Here is a 23,664-nt window from a genome sequence, read left to right as displayed (position 1 = left end):
AATAGATTACTTGCATTATCTGATCTGTCTTATTGTTCACAATAGCGCTGCTGTGGATTCTCCAGATCCTCCTTCCGTACTGAGTTTGTTGCTCATTTCGCAAAGGCCTTTGTCAAACTTTGGTAGGTGTAACTTTAAATAAATCCTCGTTAATTTTTGTATGAGTCAGAGAATCAAAGGGAAGAAGGAAAAATTGTATTTTTAATTGCACAAAGTGTCCTGTGGAGTGGTCTGGCTAACCTGTTGACTTCTCCTTACACAATAATTCATATTCAAATTAATTTTGGCAACTGGTGTTTTGTCTGTATTGTCTATGATCATTTAAACTTCTTTATAATACAGTGAATGTTGACCAGAATAATTTTTAATGCCAATAGAAGAAGAGTCTTGTGCAGTGATATGGCTGATAATCAGGAGTCTGGGAGTGTGGTCAAAGATAAGCAATCGAATGACTACGTTTTAAGATTGAACTTATTGTTCATGAGAAGTAAGTTTCCAGAGATGCACAGAGACAGGCCAAGGCAATGGCCACAGCAGCAAGAAAGATTAGACAAAATAAGGAAAAAAACAGTTCATGGTGAGGTCGATCAAACAATGTAACAGAGGTTACAGAAGACCCTTTGCTATGAAAATGTTACCGTGAAAAAGATGTTGCTTCACAGAGGAAATGAGGGCAATAAACAATATCTTCTGTGACCGATCACTGGTTTCCAATCACTGACCTACATTTTTTAATAAAGATAGGTCTGCTTTCTGTCTGGGCTATCTGCTATCACTCTGGGCTCTCTGTTCGGACCTTGGCAAGCCATGTATCTTAGTGAGCTCCCAGTTAAGCACCTGGAATATTAATTTAATGAACTTGCTGTATCAGGACCTCCTGATGAATTCCCATTTCCTCATTTGCAGAAAGCTTATTTGCCAGCCACACAGCTGAATGAGAAGGAATGGGCTTGCTTTTCACAACCAAGGAAGCCTTGATGCCAAAAATTGATAGAGTAATTCCTTGAGACTGGGAATTACCAATCACATAAAGTTTCTTAAAGTAAAATAATTGCTCACCTCATTTAGTATCATTCTTTGAAGGGGTCCATGGCCTACATTCTGCTGGAGCCAAAAAAGTAATTAAACAGAGGAACGTTTTAAAACTCTTTTACCTGAACACCCAACATAATTTCAGCCTTTTCTATAAATCTCACTCTTACTGTATTTTTCATAACTTCATCTTGTATCATAATGGGAGACAGAATAGAAGCATATAAAATCTTCAGGACCTGAGAAATGCACATTTGAAGCCAATTAATAAGGTTAGTGGAGTTTGGGTCAGGCCCCAAAAGGCAGTTCTAAGGCACTTGAATCCTCTGTGCCTGATGATTCTTTTTCATTATTGTGTTGCCAAATGATGAAATACAATGGGACAAAACAGGATTGCTTGGGGCACTATATTACTCAGCTGCCTACTTTCTTGAAATCAATGGGTTATTTTCTCACTGACTTCTGTGGATCTCAGATCAGACCCTATAAAAACTTCAGTATGCTTTCAAAATGTTCTGTTATTTAATCAGATTCTGTTTGTCACTTAAAGCTAGTGATTTCACGTAAAAATGAACATGACTATTTAGATTTTGATTTTGAGTTGTAACTTAAATCAAGAATGTAGAACAGAACTAGAGGAAGCCATTTTCCTAGGGCTACAAGGATCACAATTCTTAATAATGTAGAAAAGTAGTTTTCCATCTCTTTTAAGCAGTGGAGCACTAATTGTTTTCCAGCAGAAGCTGGTAGTCTGAGGTTTATGAATTTTAAGGTGCTAACTGTAGATTTGGGTTTTGTATTTACTTTTATTAGACTTTAAACCTTGAAGAAACTGTTGGTACAAAACTTTCTGTCTAGAGAGTTGTGCTGCTCATGTGTTTTTAACGCTAAATGTCTATCCCATATATAATTCATAGGTATAAATAAGTAGGGAGCAGCTAGAGCCACAACATCCAGTGCTTTTAGGCCTGCCCTCTTTTGGAGGCACTTATTCACAGCTCTTATTTCATGTAATCCTACATTAGTATTTCCCACTGCATATACATACTATGAACATAATTTACTTTTCCAGGAGCAGACTCTTGCTGTTTACTTTTGCAGAAGCAGGCAGATGCTATTGGCTCATTTTCATTTCATGACCAGCGTGCCAGTAAAACAAATGATTCAGATGCAGCTCTCAATATACGGCGATGGGAAAGCTTCTAACCCAGAATTCATTTGCTTGTACTTTGGCCTGGAGTTCTGGTTTCTAAATAACAAGGCCTTTTCCTAAATGCAGAGCACACTGGTTACTGCTTTTAATCTCAGCATCTTTCTCATTTGCTGCTCACTTACTACCTAAACTGAAGGTGAGGCTGAGTGTGCATGTTTCCCTGACTCTTAGCAAGGTGCTGTAGAGAAGCAATGTCTTCATTCTTCACCCAGGCATCTTGCAGAAAAGCTTTTTGGACACTGCGTTTGTAGGAGAGCAAAATTACAGGGTAGGCAGAGGAGAAAACTTGAAATCTGAATTCAGGTAGCATCTTAGATGTATTTCATGGTGAATCTAAGGAGCCTGGTTATTAGTTTGCTGTGAGGTTCTTTAAAGCCCTGTGTGGATCACCATTTTGTAACAAGGTGGATTTGATTGTGTAAGCTGAATTCAAGTCTTTTAGATCTTGGAGAGAGGCGTGTACTGTTTGTACTTCGCATCATGGAGATCCTTACTTTTGTAGTCACTACATGACTGAACATTTTAAGCCATTCAGTCCCCCTGAATGGGAAATCCGCCTGTCAAATGTGTAATACTGATTTTCAGTGTAACCCAATCATATAGGCAGGCATGATCTTCTGGATTTGTGTGCCGTTGCTTTTAATGAGATACCTACATATGGGAGACTTTTGTAGACTTTGTACAAGAATTGTTGAGCTCATCTCTGTCTTGCAATTTTCTGCATGATTTTGGAGCCAAGAGATTGAAATCACTGAATAGTACTCAGCAACATATCACAATCTATACACTAGAAGATTATACTTTGATTGTTTTCTGCTTAATCACAGAGTAGCAGGGGTTGAAAAGGACCTCTGCAGATCATCTGTTCTAAGCCTCTGCTTAAAGGAGGTTGCTCAGGGCCATGTCCAGACAAGTTTTGGATATTTTTAAGTATGGATACTCCACAAGTTCTGTGAGAAGCTTGTTGGTGTTCAACCAGCCTTACAGTAAAAAGTTTTCTTTTCCTTAATCAGAATTTCCTGTATTTTAGTTTGTGCCGATTGCTTCTTGTCCTGTCACTGGACATCATGGAGAAGAATTTGGCTATATATTCTTTATTTCCCACCTCATCAGGAATTTCACATCAATGAACAATGAATCTCTTTAAAAATAACCTTGTACATGGTTTGCTTTCAGCACGGTGCACTTCAAGACTTTTTTTTCCAGTTAGTACTGCCTTCTTCCTTGCTGTTTCACCATGGGGAGGTGAAACCAGAAGGCCTGGTTTTGCTTCCCCGTTCCATCCAGTCTACCGCTGTCTAGTAAGTTGTGTGGGAAGCCCTGTTTTCCTCTTTTCCAGAGGAAATGAAAGAACATGTGCAGCAACAAACTGAAAATTTTAGTAGTGTATGACCAGTTCACTTACTTTTCTACATATGCTTTGGCTTTCCTCTCACAGATACAGCTCTTTTTCAGTGAATATTGAAGCCTTGTGGATGTTGAAGGAATAATAAGGTTCTAATGAACTGAAAAAGGAAAAGTTTGTAGCAAAGAAAAATTAGCATTTTTTTCCTCCATCAACAATGTACGTAGTTAATTGACAAAAAACTTCTTACGCAATCTAACTTCTCTATGTTTGTACAAAATAATACCTTTTTTAGCTATTTTTGGTAGGCTCAAAATCTATTTTCCAGGCCCCTAGCTCCCTGGTAACATGACATCAATACAACAGCCCAAGCTGGTGATTATATTAAAAGAAGAATATAATGAGACAGAAGATGTGGCTTGATCTTTTCCATTGATAAATTTAGAACTTGTAAAAGCTGAAGTAATAGTTGTAGTGATAAAAAGAAATATAATTTTATACTTGCTCACTGTTCTAAAACACAGTGTATAATTATTGTAGGAGGAAGAAAAATACACCTCTCCCCCTCACTCTGCTACTTTTTCCTCTTCTCTTCAGTGTTGAAATCATTCAGTTTAATTAAATCACCAACCTATTTTTGCACAAAGGATGACATTTTATTAATGATGTATGATGTGCATTAGACAGAATTAACCCAATTTTCAAATGGATTTCAATTTGGAAAGGGCAACATGTAAAAATGTCTTGTAAATATGTGGGATGATCTTGTTGAGCAGCTTTCTGAAGGAGATGGGATTATAAAATGATGAATAATTAGACAACAGTCTTCCCCCCCACCTCAGTTCCTAGCAGTGTTTTTGTAATCCTAGTTGATGGAAACTTAGGCTCCTGACATCATATATCTGGGATATATTAGGAGTAGAATGAAAAAAAAAAGATTGTGATGATTGCTAGCAAGATACATATAAATACATACATATATATAAATACATATAATCTTCTCTGTAATTTTTAGCTAAATAGTAACCTTCAGTGGATTTGTCACAGTATCACCACCTTAATGTGTTCTTTTTTTTGAAAAAAAAAAGGCAACAAAAAGAAGCAAACCAGTCTTCCAAACATAGTTTTGAATCATCACTTTTGGTAACACTTTTTCCAATCACTTCTTTGAGGTATCAGATTTCAGGTCCCTCTTTGAATGCAGGTCATTGCTTCTCGATTTGTGATTGTATCAGAGTAGTTCCAATTAAGCTAGAGCTCAATTCCCTCTGCTTGCTCTTGCTCTCAAGCTAGAGCTACGATCTTGCCATCACTGTCGTGAATTGACCCAGCACAAAATGTTGTTCCCTACTCTATAAAAGACTTTGAGATTTGACCCATGCTGGTTTATCTTCAGTGTCAGGACTCTCATCTAAAAATAGAAGATAAACCAAACTACTCTATAAGAATACATCATGTAGAACTTGAGATTGCTCCTAGGTCTTTATAATGTAGCATAATATCATTACCTTTTCTATATTTTGTTTAGTTTTGCCTTTTTTCTTAGTCATGTTTCTTTCCTAACACTGAATCCAAGGTACAGTAGTTCAGGTGATAATATTTCCAAGTAATTGGGAAGAGCTGAAGGAGACTATTTGTTGATCTTAGGATGACAGGCACTATGGTTGTGGCGTGGTTCACATTTCAAGCCTGTTTTACCATAAGGAAATATGCACATAGGGCCTGAACTCAAGAGGGGGGTTAGAGTCCATCCACACTCACTTCACTTACAAACATACCAAACCCAGCAGGCTGGGATATTCACAGGAGATACATGGTCCTACAATAAGCTGTTGTGTAGATTTGAATTGGAAGAATTGTAAATTGTTAATGAACTTTTTTCTCATCTACAAGGGGAGGAGATCATCTGCCTCATCATCAGACTTATATTCCTGAAGTTTATCTGTGTGTATTAGAGGTCCACACTGTATTGCCAACTTCTCTTATTCTGAATTGCCTTTATAATTCACAGGAAAACTGTATAGGTGTGGGTTTGTGGGTTTATTTTTAGTTTCATGGTGATAGGAAAAGAAAACTTCACTTTCATTTCCATATCTCCAAGATTTAACTTTTGTCGAAACAGTTCTCAAAAATCATTAGCATCTGAGAACAGAACGTTGTGGAAGAGATAGTGAAAAGATTTGAAACAGACCACAAAATTATCTTGTTTATGAACTGGCAAGACAAATCTGCCCTCTAGAAGTGTGAGATTAATTTTTCGCAGCTCTTACGTACAGGGTAAGGTGGTGAAGGCAATAATCCTTGTATTTGGAGAAAAATTTTTGGGGGTCAGGCTGTGAAGTTCCAAACAAATTAGCGAATTATAGCGTTCCCATATTCTTCTTTATTGATGCAATAATAATCATATAGTGATTTTTGCTACGCTTTACATTCAAATGTTTTTGTTACTTCTGTTGAGAGCAAAAGCTTGAGCTATAAGGTAGTTGGTGGTGTTCATAATGACGTAAGGGCCAGAGGTCCCCACCATTCCAGCTGCCTGTGTTCATGTAACTGTGATTCCTGACCCAAAAGAGCAGACACTGTATAACAACAAGATTTGCCAGCGCAAATATCCTACCCTTATGCTTAGAACATCAATCTTGACTACTTGCCTAGGAATGGAGGGAGGTAAGCTTCTGCAGTAAGCTTGAAAATAGTAAAATATATTTTGGAATTTAAGATTGATATGAAAGGAGCCTTCTATGGCATTTACACCAAAAGTTTCTGTAAGAAGTACATACATTTTGGATGGAATACTGATAAATAAAAGCAGATTGAGGGAGCGCTGAACAAATTTAATTTAGCCCTCTTAAGGTGTTATCAGGAGAAATTTGGAATTACCATCCTGTCTATCTATCCCTTGGCCTGGGGAAGCGCAGCTCTGTAACCAGGAACAGAGCTGGAAGTCAAGATCACAGTTTTGAACTTGATTTATTTATAAATGTATGAGACGATTATTTATTTTTTCTATAGTTATTATTTTGATTTTATTTTTTTCCCCTCTTGCTCTGGATCTCATTCACAGTTATTGTCTAGCAGAACTTTGCGTTGGCCTCTGGAAGGGAGGGAAGGGCTGTACTGTGTGTGCACCGTTCTCAATAGACCTTTTCTCTCTTTCAGAACAAGGAATGAAGAAAATGAGCAACATCTATGAATCAGCAGCCAATACCCTGGGAATTTTTAACAGCCCATGCCTGACTAAAGTGGAATTGCGAGTTGCATGCAAAGGCATATCAGACAGGGATGCCCTCTCAAAACCAGATCCTTGTGTCATCCTTAAAATGCAGTCGCACGGCCAGTGGTTTGAGGTGAGTGTTTAATAGAATAAAAATTATTCTTCTGACACTTTATGATGGCATAGACAAACTGAGGCAAATTTCAAACAGCAAGAACAATGAAGAGAAAAAGTAGTTTGAAGCCTGTGGCATAATCTTGTAAGAGTGAAGGGAGATTTTCCATTAACCCTGACACACTTTGAATCAAAAACTTTGAACTTCTCTTTGGAGTCTAGATTAAAAATCAAGATGATTAAAGAGTGAAACACCATAAAACTTTCCCCTTTAGGCCTCATGTTTCCTAAAAGCTATATAATAACAGGGATAATGACTATCAGGCATTACAACAGCAAGAAGAAAAATGCCATAGAAGAGAGGAATATTCATTACTAGTTGGCAAGGAATCTGGTGAAAGAGCAGCTTGATTTGCAAATTTTAAGCATTATAATTGGATTCATAGTTGAAGTTAGTAAAACTAATGTGTTTGCTGGATCAATTTGCCTTGTATTGCAGTTTGCATGTTTGATTAAAATCCTGCTTCATGTTACTTTACCTAATCTTGGAAATCATTTCATTGATAGCTGGAAATAGGATGTCTTAGGGAAGTTCAAATTGTAAATAAAGAACATTAGAATGAAATGTAATATTTTAATGACATTGTGTTGGTTATTTTATTTCAAACTTATACTTGAGTGTTTGTGGTTTAACAAGCTGAAAGGTGACTTTAAAAAGAAAATAGAAGTACATAAGAGAAAATTAGGAATGTATTAAATCCAGTTAATTTTGCGTGCATATTCATCTGTCTCCTTTCAAGAGTTTCAGCATTCAGCATAAGATTGCATTATATATGAAAAGATAAAAATAATAACTCTGAGCATAGGCAGAAAGCAAAATCCTAAATTCAAGGGTCTTTTAATTTAGCATTTTCAGCCAAATTTGTCAGACTTTGGGGATTTTGTTCCGTTTATTCCAATTGTCTGGTTTTGACCTATGGACCTCTGAAATTTTTCCAGACCAGTCAGCACCAGCATAGCAAAATTAAGGTTTTTTTGATGGTATTCTTCTTCTTTTCATAGTTTTCTCTTGTGGAACCATTAAAAATGTCCCTGGTAGAAAACCAGATTAGAAGTAGATATAAAACTCTCACAATTGTCTTAGTGCTACAAAATCAGTGTGTCCATTTAATTAAAATTTAAGGTGATACAATAGCCTGAAGAAAGTAATTTTAGCTAGCTACGTAGAAAGAAGCATATAGCTGCACTTTGAGTAATCACATAAGTACTAGAACCAAGCAGTGTATTAAAGGTCAAAATAAGTGAAATGTCCTGTTTGGAAAGGGTAGAATGAAAACTTTTCCAGTATTTCAGTTCTCTGAATAACTGAGTGCATTTCACATACAGTTTGTCTCTGGCCAGTTATAAGTGGGGTAAGTAGATTAAATTATATATTCTGATGTTGTAACAGAGATTCCCTTTATTTGATGTGGTTTTAATTTGGAAAATTATTCTCTGAATTGAGTAATTCTTGCAGAACAGATCTGCCCACTGATATGATTCTCATCTTATGTCAGTTTCTCTTACTGTCTAATGGGAGTCCAGGGCATTCATTTTAGTATGAATAAAAAGTTTTTATTAGTTCATGTTCCTATCAGTGCTGTGGAGTGAATACAGCTCTGACATAATGAGTCTTTTCTGGCCAGCACATTCTCAACAGAATTTTTAATTAAGTTGCAATCGCTGAGCTAAATTGAGCAGAGTCACTCAGGTATAGATGAAGATATAATTTGGTTGGAAGAATCTTCTGCTGATGGGAATCAATGATCCAGTAAGACCTGAGAAGGCAGAAAAATTAATAATTAAAAAAGAATAAATCTAGTTACCAGTGAAGTGAGTATATTCAATATAGAAATCACTAAATGGCAACCCAAACAGGAACAGACCTGAGGAGTTTTGTATATATGGATTTAATGCCTTCATGAAATTGTCTTGAATTTCCAGACACCCTAAACCCCTTGTAGGTTGGACATCTCCAAACAGACTGTAGCAAGATACAGTATTACTGAAACATGCATATTGATCACATGCTCTAGTTGTTAGGAGGTTTTATCAACATGGAGTAGCTGGGTTGAAGGTGTCTGAAATACAGGTTATGGTCTTGCATATAAGTGCTTTTGAAATCTCTGAAAAGTACTGAAGACAGGCTGCACAGCTGCTATTAGGCCAGATGCATCTGAAGCTTGTGGTGTTGGGCTGATGGAATTGCATTGTGTGTGCAATTAGAGACACTAGGATGTGAGGGATTTACTCTACAGACACAGATAATCCTCGAAAGTGAGGAATTTTTGCACATTTATCTCTTGGAAGATTTTGATAAAACATGTCATCCCGTTGCTGAGGAGATTTCTTTTTCAGTTCTGCAGTACTGTGTATGCATATGTGTATGTTTGTGTAAATTGTGCCACCTGCACATGTAAATATAGAATGAAAATGTGTTGATGCTCTTGTAGAGTGGGTAGATGCAGTTTCCAGAGATTGGAAATGTCATATAATTATTTGTTTTTTAATTGTGTTTTTTCTGTTTTGTTTAGTTTTGGGCTTTTTTTGTTTGGTTTGTTTTATTTTTTCTTCTTTCAGACACAGAATTGGTGAGGTTAGAAGGGACCTCAAGAGGTCACATAGTCCATCCCCTGCTGCTTAAGTGGGGACACCTACATCCAGTTGCCCAGGACATTGTCAGACAGTTTTTGAATATATCTGAGGAGGGAGACTCTGCATAATCCCTGGGCACCCTGTGCCAGTGCTTGGTTGTTGTCACAAGTTCCTAATGTTCCTATGTTTCAGTTAGAGGCCATTGCCTCTGGTTCTGTCACTAGCCACCAGTGAAAAGAAGCCTGGCTCTGTCGTCTTTAGACCCTCCCTTCAGGTATTACGTACGTTGGTAAGATGCCCCTGAGTGCTCCAGGTGTGTCATCTACAAACTTGCTGAAGGCACAGTCTGCCCCATCACCCAGCTCACTAATGAAGGTGTTAAACAGGACTGGATCCAGTATTGATCCCTGTGGTCCACCTCTTGTCCAACTCGACTTTACATCTCTATAACCAGCCTCTGGGCCCAACCGTTCAGCTGGTTTTCAGTCCACCTCACTGTCTGCTCATCCCTCCCCTACATCAGCAGTTCCTCCATGAAGATCTTATGGGAGGCAGTGTCAGAGGCCTTACTGGAGTCCAGGTAGACAATATCCACTGCCCTTCCCTCATTTACCAGGCCAGTCACTTCATCATAGAAGTCCATGCTGACTACTCATGATGATTTTCTTATCCTTAATGTGCCTGGAAATGGTTTCCAGGATTAATTGCTGTATCAACTTCCTAGGAATCAAGGTGAGATTGACATACCTGTAGTTCCCTGGATGAACTGACGATTGACACATTATTCCTCAGATGTGAAACCACTAGGAACACGAGCAGGACATGGACAAGTACTCAGAGAATCCTGGGGGTTGTCCCCAGTTCTGAGACAGATATGCTTTTTGTTTTTCTCTTCCTGTCTGGGTAAATGTTTCCCCACAAACAAACCTGCACATGCACAAACGTGCACACATACCTTCCCGCCACATTTCTCTGTATATGAATGTTGATGCCGTCTGAAAAGCACTATCTCCACCAATCTAGAATGTAAATAATATATTGTGTCTCCCAGGAAAATCAGCAGTTTACTCTTTCTCTCGCATGAAGTTTGTATTTTTAGCCTGATGTGACAGGGTGTGATACAGAACAATTTAAGATTATGCTATCTGTATTACTACCCAGGGCTGAATTTTAGCTCTTCTGGCCTTAATTTTAGGCAGGTACACACTTGCAGAGAGGCCAAATGTTGTACTTAAACTGTTTAAGATAATAATTCAATGGCTGTTTTTTCATATTGATTTGAATGTATTCAAGGAGTTTAATTACCGTAATAAGCTTCAAATGGTGAATGACTGAGGTACGTGATGATAAATTCCTTTGCTCCAATTATTATTTTACCCACCTGCAGCGTGGATGTCCATGTGTAATAAATATTAATTGTGTATAGCATTGGAGTCTTCAGCCAAGATGTGCTAGCACTGACATTCTCATTAACTCCTTATTCCTAAGAAAGTAGCTTGGACCTGTGCACAGGTTGTTATCTGCATATGGCAATTACCTGTAATACATGTTATTTTGAAAGCTGAGTAAGTTGCTGAGCTGTGTCTGATCATACAAGATTTACAAGAAATTGGGAGGTGTCATATAGCCTCACGTAGCAGATGGAACATGATGTCTGTAGCTATGAAAAGCGAAGTAGCCAGGTTTGGAAATCTGGGAGGGCTTCCTGTATTTGTACTCTTTTGGCTTTTAGCAGGAAAATTTGAGGACATAGAGTATCTGCTGCCTTGTGGATTTGAACAGCCAGCTGGAGTTCTTGCTTTTTATTTATTTTTCCTAAGTTTTTATTAAACTTGAAGTAACTGCAGAGCAAATAAAGCAGCGCCCAAAGACAACATGCACTTGCTAAAATTCATATTGATGAAATTGGGTGGAATTGTTTGGATGGATAAGTTTGTTCACTGAAATGAGTTTTTTGTTAAAATGTTGTCTGAAGTCACAAATTTCGTTGAACTCAATGAGCTTTGATAAAAATGTGTAGGGCAAAATCATTACTTTTAATTTTGATATTTTTAAAATAAAAGTTATTCACTTATTGTTTAGCATGACATTTCAAGGATTAGCTTGGCAAGATTAAACTAACAAAACTGAATTTTCCAGCTTGTTTTTTCTTTTTTTTTTTTTTCTTTGAGTATTAACCTGCATCCACACAGACCCTCACGCAAACAGATGGTAGAGACCAGAGAGCTTGGAAATGCATTGAACAAGTAAAGTATAGAATAGCAGCAGAGCCTAATAAACAGGCTACATAGGAATCAAGGTATAGGAAGGACATAGTGTTGCTCTTCATCTGTCTTTGCTTTTCCACTTAATCCTGCTCTCTCTTCTGTTTAATTTCTGAATTCCATCATCCTTCCTTTCTCTGCCTCTTCACCTGCCTCAGGTCCCCATTTCCATTCCCAGCACCTGCTGCCTCGCTTTGCTCCTCTCCATATTGGATAGTGGAGGAGATTCCCTGCCCCTTCCTAGCATGAGGGAAGGATCTGAAGATGAGACCTTGAGGCAGACTTCAGCTACTTGTTTCCATAGATACCCAGAAGTATCTTTCATGTTATCCATCTGTGGCTGTTACAGCCCACTGCAGAAGCCAATAAGCCATGAAATAGGGGAGTCTGTGGGATGATATATTCCATGACTCTACCAAACTGTCCCAAAATAACTACAAAAATACTGTGAAGAGGGGGAAAGCAAAACAACCTATATATAAATAAATGCAAATAAATACATCCTTTTTAGTTCATGGAGATGAACAGAGTAATAGATGAAACATTTGGATAGAACTGGAAGTTTTAATGATCAGAAACAAGAACTACCATCAGCAGCCATAGAGAATGAGGTTTGAGGCCTGACTAACCCCGTCTTGCATCTGGTTGCTGGCTGGTGGCAATGAAGAAATGTGAGATCAGAGAAATATAAAAGGGTCTTTCCAGCTTGCTCTGCCATCCCTCAGTGATCTGCAGCTCAGGGAGTTCTTAAACACAAATTTGTGCCTTTGTAATTTAAAAAATTGTTGGTAGAATAACTTCTGTAACTTAGTTCAAAAAACTTTAGAAGTTTTTGTATTTAAAAAATAACTTTCAGGCTATCCTGGGACATAAGGGTTCTGCAGCTTAAGTGGTGGTTGAATAAAGTAATATTATTTGTATTTCTCGAACTTGCCACTTGCTGATTAATTTCAAGTTTCTTGTTCATGTGTTAGAGGAGACATGTTCATGTGAAAATCCTTGTTCATTTTCTCAATGCCATTTGGGATTTTATTCTTCTGATTTTTCTGTCTATGTATAAAAAGGCAACAACTATGTCCTAGCAGCATATCTAAGCCATCAAGGAACATGGATTGGTTTGGATTGTTATTTGACCCATCTTTATTTCAGAGTATTTTAGAGATGCAGTGCCAGATGCTATTGTTGCACTTCCATAGAGATTTTTAGATAGTGATTTGGGATTTGTTTTCTGCTTTAAAGAACTGCAAGGCTTTACAGTGGACTGGTTTATTGAGTGTTTGGTGGGGTTTGGATTTTATTTTTTTAAAATTAGTAAAATTAAGAATTTTTAAAAAATAATACTCTAGTTAATACTAGAGCAGATTCTAGATACTATTTTTCTGATTTCACTCTAAGATTTCAATTTGGTGAACAAGCATCTTGTATACAATTAATTGTAAGTAATGATGTAACAGTAAGATGAACATACCATCTTAGGAAGATCTTTCTCTGACAAAGAAAGAAAATTAAAAATTTCTGATGAGATGTTTTATATTAGATTATGCACAATTTGGTGGCAAGGGAGTGCTTTCACTCAATAGAGGTTATGAAATTAGTTCTTGTTGTGAAAAGCTTCTGATTCATTTGCAAATTTGGGAGTTTTTCTCTTCTGGATGTAGAAGGGGGCTGATAACTGGAAATGCTGCCTGCATGTTCTCTGGCCAAAGCTTAGGTCAAAGTCTTTAATGAAACACTAGAGTTAGCGTAAATACCTTTGGATTCATGCAGGTTGTGGTTGATGAAAGGCAATGGGGAAGAATTGAATCTATAATTGAAATCAAGACCTTCATCGGAAAAGAAAGGTAACAGAATTCTTTCTAATTAAGCCACAATGTGGCCAAGGTCCTACCTTTGCTGACTCAGAGCTGGCAGTTGAGTTGATTGTCCCCTACTGCCCAGATCACTCAAGTCTTCAGAGCACTTGGTCCTGTACCCAGATCTATGCCCTGTACACCTTGCAGGTGATGATCTGTTAGTGCAGGCGTTGATTACTGACCTTTGGACCTAAGAAGAAATGGGAGCATTCCTGCTGAATCATTTCCCAAGTAATATTCCTAAAATATGATGTCTGAGAGCTTTTCAGGTGCCATTAGACCCTTGCATCAAACTGAAAGCTGTGATTATGTTTACACCACAGCAATGTGCCTGTGTATATGCCTTTATGGTTTATTTCATCCTCATAATACAATATAGTATTTTTCTTTCTCCTTTTTCATCAAGTCTAGATTGATGCTAATGAGTGTTTCTTTGCTTACTTGGTAACCTCTGTTGCTGCCAAGATTTGCTTTTCTGCTTTCTCTTCCCGGTACATTTCCTTGAAGTATTTCTGTGTGGTGTAACTGTCAAAGAGAACTCATGTTTTTCAAGCACCATTGGAAATCTGTGGGGTCAGGCTGCAGGCTAATTGAATATTTTATCTTGGTCTGTTCTTGGCCTGAATTCATATAATTGGATATCTTACTTTCCAAGAGTTAATATTTTGGAGGCAGCTTCCAAGGGTTTGTCTGTTGAAGACCTTCTGTCATCAACTCTTTCAGGAAAAAGAAAAGTTCTCCACATGAAGGGAATCTCCTATGAAGTTTTTCTCTGTATCCTACAGAGCATCTTTCCTAGTATTCTGTCCAGCCCCTAATACACTGAGTACATTTTTACAAATATATATGCATAAACTCAAAATCTGGAATTACATTTTATATTAACCTTCTTGTTAAAAAGAAAGAGAGCTCTCTTCCTTTCCCAGGTCTTTTCCAACTACTTATTCAAAGTCAGAAATCTGAAAACTAAGGGCTGTAAATTTTTTGTGTTGGCAAATATTTGATTAGAAGCTGATACTAGGAACTTCTTCCTCCTGTGCCTAGTTCAGAAATATGAACATCATTAGGTTTTGATGAGATTTTTCTTTGTACACCCCAGGTATTAGTAATAATTTATTTTAAATTCATTTTATGATAACTCTTTCTTGCTTTTCTCTTATCCATCATGGCTGGGGTTTTTTGAGCCTCCTTCTTGTCTCAGCATTTAAAGATAGCCACAGCGCTTTGTTTTCTGTCTTTTTAAATCAGCAATCTTTAAACTTGAACTCATTTGAATGAGACAGATTGTCTCAACTGAAGACAAATACTGTCATGCTGAGTCAATATATATGAAATATCATATTATTCCACTAGTTCAAACACCATTTTCTGCCTCTGTAGTGCAGTTAGTGAAACGTAATGCACATGCAAAGGAAAGAAAGTAGAAATCTGTTTTCTTACTGAGAGTGGTGATATTTGGGCTGACTGCTTTCTCTCTATCAGAGCTGGAGGCCGACTTCTCTATCTGTCCAACTAAATCTCTTCAGATCCGTTGTCTTCAAGTCATGGGAGAGTGAAGAAGTTTTTTTCTCATAGTTTACGTAAATGAATAAAACCGAGTGTACTCCTGGGAAGTCAGGAGGGAGCACTTAGATGTGAGAGGTGGTCAAAGCTACATGGTCTCTTCCTGATCCTGTGACCTGGAACAGGAAGATCTACTGTTGGGGCCAGCTTCCAGGAGCCTTCTGCCTGGTAAATCAACCACTGGCAGAGCCATGGAAATGAAGGAATCAAAAGATTTGTGGGATCACATAGTCATTTTTCTATGTTAGGAAAAATGCTTAAAAATTAGTTCAATACTGTATTAGCTTAGATGAAAATCTGAATGACCTATACCTGTTTACATCATATTTCAGTGTCCAGTGGATCAGGGATTGTGGAAATGATTGAGGAACTCTGTTCCTTTCCTGTGAACAATTTCTGTACAACCATACTCCATCAGCCATCTTCGATTAGTGCATGTCTGTGTTTGCAAGTAGCACTATACACCATTTGTACCTGTGAAGGAGGGGACTGGGATGGGTGCTCAGTTGTCAAATTTCTCTCTGGCTTTGCAAACATTTTGTAGTGTTGCTGGTAGAAACATCTTGAATGATTTACAGCTACCTGAAAACTTTGCCTGTCTTAACTGTTGAATAATTTGATTGCAGACATGAAATACTGAGAAACAACTGGGAGGAGTTTTTGTCTATTCTTTTATTTATGACATTTGGTCAAAATACTATTGCTGATAAAATATTTTACTTTTTAACAATAAAACCTTTTTTTTTTTTCCCTCAGAAACAGGCCAGCTGTATTAATTCCTCCCCGCCCCCCAAATATCTAGTTCTAGATATTTCTTTGTTGTTATTTCACTTTCATCAGTATTTCTAATCATCCTAAGACATTCTTGCAAATACGACCCTTAGCCATACTGTTTATTTGATAGTTCTCAATTCACGCTTCATTAACTTTTCACAACTTTTTCTCTGGATTACTTTCTATGAAATCCATGACTCTTTAACAGTGTTCTCAGTCATGTATATACACACACAGTCTGTATGTATATGTACAATTAAATAAGATTTCTGTAATATTTACTTTTTTAACCAGGTCAAGCCGTGTAGTTTTGTTGTATGAGTAGGGTAAGATAAAAAAAAGAAGAAAGAAGAGACCATTAAAAATGTTTTCGAACTTACCTAAGGAGGATATCAGGACAAGGAAGGCTTTACAGTGCTCTCACTCCTTCTTAACCCTGAATAACTGACTTGTTAATCTGTCACAATTTATATGTTTATAGAATAGACAAGAAGTTGTCTGTCACAGTCTGTAAGACTGAATATGGATGTATGAATATGGTGGAAATCCTTTAGCTGTGGCTCCCTTGCAGGTCAAGATAAAAGAATTGATGGCCATGAAGGATGAGTTGAAGAAAGAGCTTGAGTTCTCTACATCTCACCCTTTCACTCAGGAAGATTGTAAAATAAAAGCTGGGGTGTGTTTTCTCATGCAATACTGTACTAGGTTTTTGCAGATATAGATCCTCAGAGGGGCTTTTTCAGAGGCATTCACTAACTAAAGGAAACCATAGAGATGATAAAAATATGTGAAACAATTAGAGAAATTCTACTGCTACTTAAAAAAAAAAAAAAGTTTTGGTTCCTGATGAAGCAGTAGCACAGAATACCAGTAGATCATGTGGCTGAACAACCTTAGGTAGGGCATTATGGAAATATAGCCCAAATCTGTGAAGTAGGGGGAATGCATTATCACTACATTTATCATTAAGCATATATTGAATACTGGTTCTGTATGAGAGGAGTTGCTACACTGCCACCAGCAGCCCAACATTAAAAAAAATAAAATAAAAAAAAATTCTTTTGCTCTCTTTCCCTACAGTTTAATTATCTATCCATAGATACCTAATATTTTAAACTTGGATGAAGAGTCTAAGACTGCTTTTATCACGGGCAGGCAGATGCACATTTCAGATTACCTCAGTGATATGCCTGCCTCTCATGAGCTATTTATTACAGATACACAAACTTCACACATCTCCAGGACAGATTTTAAGCCTGACTTGACTTTAGTAGTCTGACAGATTGTGATAAACCTACAGTAAACAGGAATCTTTGGAACTTCTTTGTAAGATAATTCACTTGATTGATTTGGTACACCGATTCTTAACTTACAGCATCAGAATGAAACCGAGAGATTGTGAGCATCTTGAGCCTCTTCTGCTTTTACTGTGAGGGGTTTTAGGGCCTAATACAAATCTTTTGCTGAAGGGAAAGAGCAGTTATGAAACTCTGAGAACAAGCGATTTAGAAAAACAGTCTGAATTACTGGGGATGTTTGCAAAGTCTTACATTCAAATATTGATTGACCATGGATACCAAGTTCCTTAAGCTGATTTGGTTTAAAACCAGTACGTAACAAAGTAATGTGCTATTGGTATGAATTGATGGAGTTCAAGTTTATGCAAAGGAAAAGTAAAAGCATTTTCACTGGAACTGCTGTTTTTCATCTTCCCTCATGTTTGGTAGTAGCTTTAAAATATACTGCACTAGCTGTGTTGTAATAATCAGGCCAGAATACAGACTCCATGAAATTTAACTGAGAATTGAAGTGTCCAAACTACATTTCCATACAGATGTACTGACCTCATCTCAACAGATATTTTTTGAGATTTTGCCTGATTTCTTTCCTTTTTTTTTCAAAAATTGAATGAATTGACTTTTATTTTTCTTTCTCCCATTGAGAACTTTACAATTTTGCATATAAAAACAAAAAATCCAAGCAGATCCACATTGCATCAACTATCTGCATATGCCTGCATTGGGACTTCTTGCACAGTTTGTGATGTTCCTCTTGTATGTGATGCTAGTGGGTGCTCAGAGCATACACAAAGCAGAATGCAGAGTGTATTTCTAGGTAAATTACTCCCTTCCGACCTGATTTCTCTTTATAAAAGCAGTGACAGCTTCATGAAAAGTAGGTTTCTCCTTTGAATCTTACATGACAAAAAAAGGTGCTTTTTGCCCATCAGCTCACAGTCTGCAGACCACCTCACTGCCTGAAATGTCAGCTACCATGCTTGTGTCTGTCCTGTTCTGCACAGGAATATACATTATAAATTCCCATGCCTTTGTTTCTCTCTTTGAAGTTATTGACTTTATGTTGTTAGTTGTCATCTGATGTTTCAGTACTCTGTTTACAGTCCAGTGTGTACTTAATTTTACTGAAGGCCCTGTGCTTGCCTTTGTGCTTCCTTGGTTCTTTATTATGAATCCCAAAGTGGATCCTTGTGTTAGTGTTATTCCTTCTCTTAATAAAAAAACTGTCATAGAATACCCTGAAGTGGATAGGACCCACAGGGATCATCAAAGTCCAACTCCTGGCCTTGCACAGGACAGCTCCAAGAATCACACTGTGTGCATTGTCCAGAAGTTTCTTGAACTCTGATGGACTTGGTGCTGTGACCAATACCCTGGGGAGCCTGTTCCAGTGCCCAACCATGCTCTGGATGAAAAAGCTATTTCCAATATGCAACCTAAACGTCCCCTGACACAGCTTCATGCCATTTGGGAAGGAGTGTTCATTCTTTCTTCCTTAGTATGGTGGGACTTACTTGATCTCCCATATTTAGCCTAATAGCTCCATAATGAAGTCACATCCAAAATTTTACAGCCAAATTTTCTTTTTTTAATATATATAACTTGTATTTTTCACTGGGAATTTATTGAGATTATCTAATAATATTGGAAACTGTTGATCATAACTAGAGAGTGAGACTTATCTTTAACAAAAGTTAAAATTCTATATGCAACTCTGATTCCACCCAAAACTGTTATTTTTTAATTCAACTTGTATGTGATGCTGTTTTTTAACTTCTAGAGATTTTTACCCAGATTCTGAGTCATTTTGAATTTGCTGTTGAGCACTAAATTGCAGCATTGGCACCAAAAATAAAGTGCCTGTTTTCTTAATTTATTTTTTAGACTTTGCTTTTCAGGATTAATCTGATGGTGTCATGATTTAAAGTGGCCGTGTCCTGACCTTCAGGTGCCCCTGCATTCTGTGGGAAAGAAGGTGGTTGCAAGTCCTATCTTTAATGAAAAATAACACACTTAGTATAACTCTTTCAACTGGATAATATTTTTACCTCTGAGCTTTTGTTTTATGGTGGAAACTTTTCCAATTCACATAGTCTGAGTTCAAGAATGAAAGAAATCATTATTGCACTTTAAGGAACCATTCAAAGCCCTGAAATTTTTCTTTCTAATTTAGAAGAGCTGTACATATACTCTTCTAAGCTGGCCATCAGCAATTTGTGTTTGTGTTATTTTTAGAAGAGTAATACTAAGAACCTCAAGGGAACATCTTAAGTTAATTTTGAAACCAAGGAAGTCACTCTTTTTGAATGCACTTTAATTGTGTCAGTTGGGAATATTTTTAAATAAGATTCTGACATAATGATAAAGTTCACAGAGTTTACATTGTCATTGTCATAGTATGTGTCTTTCCGTCTGGGTATCCACTTTCAAAGCAGCCATGTGCTCTTATCCATTTGACTGGAGCACAGCTGATGTGGGCTAATTATTTTTTCCTCCTTTTCATTGTATCACTCTGCTTTTTCTGCTGATTTCAGCTGGAGTTGGAGGTCGGTCTATTTAAAGAGCCTACACTTTTATCTCAATGTCTCTTGTGAACTGTTGTATAATTTGGCTACTCCTGGGGATCTTTGCGGTGAGAATACATAATTTACTGACCATCTGCCTGCCTTTTCCTTTCCCTTTCATTACAAATGTGGAGAGGAAAAGCTGAAAAGGAGGTGGTCATATGTGTGCAGAAGTTGGTTGCTGACCAAGTTACATACTGTGTTTGTCATTCAGAAATCTGCTTTGTGCCAGAAGCTGGTGTTACGACATGAAATCCAAAAGAGAGCTGGTCTGTGTCACACAGTACTGAAGAGAAATGTATATGATGGATTTGTTTATTCTGAAAGCAGTTGGTTGAGCTTTTTCATAACATTATTGTTTATTTCCCTGCAGCTCCATATTGCCTTCAGACAGTATCCAAAATCCCAGACTATGCCTTACTTTGTGACCAGCAAAGCTCTGGGAAACCTCATTCTGCCCCAACATGGAGTTACTGAAAGTCCTGAATGATCTGGCTGCAAGGGCTCAATTTAGTTTTATTTGGGAATGGTGTGTATGTTTGAATGTGAGAAAGAGGGAGAGCAAGATAAGATGCAACAGACATTAATGACACTAAATGAGATTGTATCTAAAACCTGATAGCATGGAAACTTTAATACAGCCTGGAGAGCAGCAGAGTGTGGTCCTTAGAGAAGCCTAGAAAATAGGCTTTTGGATCTGAGATTAGTTTGAAGAACATCTATGGCTGTGAGGAAGGAAAATTTTGTTCATTTGACTTCTTTGTGAATATTTTAAAATAGCTGCATCAAAGCTTCCTGACTTTAGAGAACTCTAGAATGCTACCCTGTTGTAGAGAACAGGTCATGTGAGGAGCAGCTGAGGGGACTGGTTTTGCTTAGCCTGGAAAGAAGGAGGCTGAGATACTTTTATTGTTCTCTACAACTATCTGAAAGGAGTTGGTAGTCAGTTCAGTGTCAGTCTCTTCTTACAGGTAACAAGAAGAAATAGCTTCATGTTACACCAGGGGAGGTTTAGGTTGGCTATTAGGAAAAGGATCTTCACCAAAACAGTTATTGAGCATTGGAACAGGCTGCCCAGAGAAGTGGTTGAGTCACCATTCCTGGAGGTATTTAAAAGTCCTTCAGACATGGCTTAGTGGTAGAGTTGGCAGTGTTAGGTCACTGGTTGGACTCAATGATCTTAGATGTTTTCCAGCCTAAAGGGTTCTATGCTTCTCTCCTGTTTTCATTCTCAGTGCAATAATCTTATAGGACCCAAATCTTGGCACATAGTTCAGGTGGGATTGTATTTCACTGATGTTTGTACACAGATGGATGCTCTCCATGTTGATACTCCTGCCTTTTTGGCTGAAGTTACAATACCTCCCTATGATAGTAATAGATCATGATGTGTCGCAGTGATGTTTCATGTGGCAGATTTCAGTAGGTTTAGGTGGGATGGACGTATTCTTCACCATCACATTTAAAGGTGGTCTCTTAAACCCTTTCAGGGACCTTATATCCAATCTCACAAATTGCAGTTTTATTCTAAAAATATATGTATGCAAACTCAGACCTAAGGTAGTCTTTTTGCTCTGGTGAATTTTTTTCCCAATTGCTTGCCATGCTGTTGTGTGTGTTTATAAACTACTTAGCTATGAGCTCTTAGGGGCAGGAAATACATCTTCTGTTTTATTTGCAAAGAGTAGTAAGAACCTTACCTAGGTCTCTAGGTGCCATTGCAATAAAATAATCATAATGATAGGTCTCTGAGTAGTAGTAAGTCTGACACAGTTGAAATTATCTAGTAGCTTACCTTGGAGTGAAAGTTTTTATTTGAAGTACAGAGAGAGCAAAGCATACTTAGTTATTTTTTGTTATCTTTTGCTTAGAGAAAATATTAAACATGGCTTGTTACTTAACTTGGCTGGGGCTATCTTCATGCAGCTTTTTTTTTAAAAAACCAATTATCCTGCAATATGGAGTGTTTTGATTTAGACAAGCTTTTTAAAGATCATCATTCGTGGCACATGCAGTGAAGAGCAATTTAAAATTAAAAGGCTGCTTTAGACTTTTAAGAGCACCTGGATCTTATTTTAGAAGCAATTGGAACTCTGGGCCAGCACCTTGTAGGGTAATTTAAATTCTTCTTTTTTATTATTTTGTTTGAGTACTTGGTGAGGAATTGATTTGAACAGCGCGGTGCTGAGCTCTTCAGATTTTGAAGTACTTCCAATTCCCAGTCACATTTAGCTGCAGATCGTGATCTTCTCTTGGTCCTGAAAAGCCAGGGATCTTAAGAATACCAACCAGACAAAGAAATGAATCTAGACTGTTTTGATTTATCAGACATTTGATTTCCTGTATTTTTTCTCTTCCGTTTATGCATAGAAGAAGTTCCTTAGGTCAATGGGAAGACATTTAAAAGTTTCAAAAGAAAAATAAATACAGACATAAAGTTGCCAGTTGTACCATATCTGTTCAGCATTTGAAGAAAGTATTTTCATCAGTAAAACATTCATAAGCACTGAAGTAAATTATGTGTATTGGTTTATCCAGGGTAAAAGGGTGTGGAGGGAAGAAAAAAACCTTTAGTTATATTCAGTACTCCATCTGGGAGCATGGTCTGCCCTGTGCCCCATGTGAGACGGCAGACCTGTGGGAATGAGGTGAAGGGAAGGAGGGAATCATCATGTAACAAAGGCTTATCATTATTCACAGGCGAAAAGAGACACTGTGGCTGCACAGGTAGTCTCCATTCTGGAAAGTACTACCCTGAGCACTTGGCTTTGAACCACAAGTCTTCGCTGTAATGAAGACTTTCTGGATATTTTGGAAAGCCCTATGCAAAGAGAGGGATGTAATGATGCTTTACTCATACAAAGTGACACAAGACAGCCATATTCTTTGTTAACTTTATTTTCAAAATGACAAAAACATGGCAATATCCATTCTCAACATGACATAGTAGGTGTCCAAAGTACAGGGATTAGAGATTTTCGTTCCAGCTCTCCATAGAGTACTCAGTCCCTTATGGACCTACACAGGCGGGACTGTGAGCAGCTGGGGCTCTAGCAGTGAGTCATTGAGTCACTGGAAATTCCCTGGGATGTGAACCACCAGCGAGAACCTTTATAATATGGTAGTTGAAATACAATAAGAAGCTGCAAACAGGCAACTCATGGTAACAGGTTGCAACTACTTGTGGTGGATCTGAGAGATGGTGCAGGGAAGCGTACAACAATATAGAGAGATTTTATAAACTGGAACTGTGAAACAGTGAGCATGATGTTAAACAGCATCACCATATATAGGGAGACTATACTGGCTGGATTTCTCATAAGAGACTGGAGGAAGCTGATAATTTTTTTTTTCCAAAAAGCTCAGTGTATTTTTGCCTTTGAGTTGAGATAAATAAAACATCATAAGATACATTAGAGATTTCACTGGAGTGTGGAGGAGGAGAACGTAAAGTCTGAATATTTTGTTTTCTGTCTGAATCACTAATGTGCTACCAGTCAGTTTAATTAGAATAATTAGTCATGAAATATATAATTGGTGTGAATCTTGCTGCAGTTTATATAGAGAGCTTTTGAAGAGGAATGTGGTTGTTTGATACTGATCCTGCAAACATTTCTGCACGCTCTTAGCTCAGTGTGCATGACTCAAGTGGTATCCCATTGACTGTGGAAAGGAAGTTCTCCTTTAGCTAAGGGGCTTTCTCAAATTGAGCTTCATCAATGGGCAGCATTTCTCTGTGACCATGTGATTTGTGGCAAGTCCACTACTTTAGGGATTCCTTCAGTGAGGGACTGCT

At 37.6% G+C, this 23,664-nt stretch overlaps 1 protein-coding gene across 3 annotated transcripts in view; it reads left to right on the top strand.

Annotated features, from left to right (window-relative positions):
* CPNE4 (copine 4) overlaps positions 1-23,664 on the top strand; it is a 227,611-nt gene that overhangs the window by 40,206 nt on the left and 163,741 nt on the right. For all 3 annotated transcript variants that reach the window (XM_027748558.2, XM_027748557.2, XM_027748556.2), the window contains exon 2: positions 6,750-6,937. In XM_027748558.2, coding sequence (XP_027604359.1) covers positions 6,758-6,937 — 180 coding nt within the window. In that variant the 5' untranslated portion in view covers positions 6,750-6,757. The remainder of the gene's footprint in view (positions 1-6,749; positions 6,938-23,664) is intronic.

This window comes from Pipra filicauda, unplaced genomic scaffold, assembly GCF_003945595.2.
Source record: "Pipra filicauda isolate LSUMZ 115617 unplaced genomic scaffold, ASM394559v2 scaffold231_size1239837_pilon, whole genome shotgun sequence".
NCBI classification, from domain to species: Eukaryota; Metazoa; Chordata; class Aves; order Passeriformes; family Pipridae; genus Pipra; species Pipra filicauda.
This window is presented reverse-complemented; position numbering and strand designations above follow the sequence as displayed.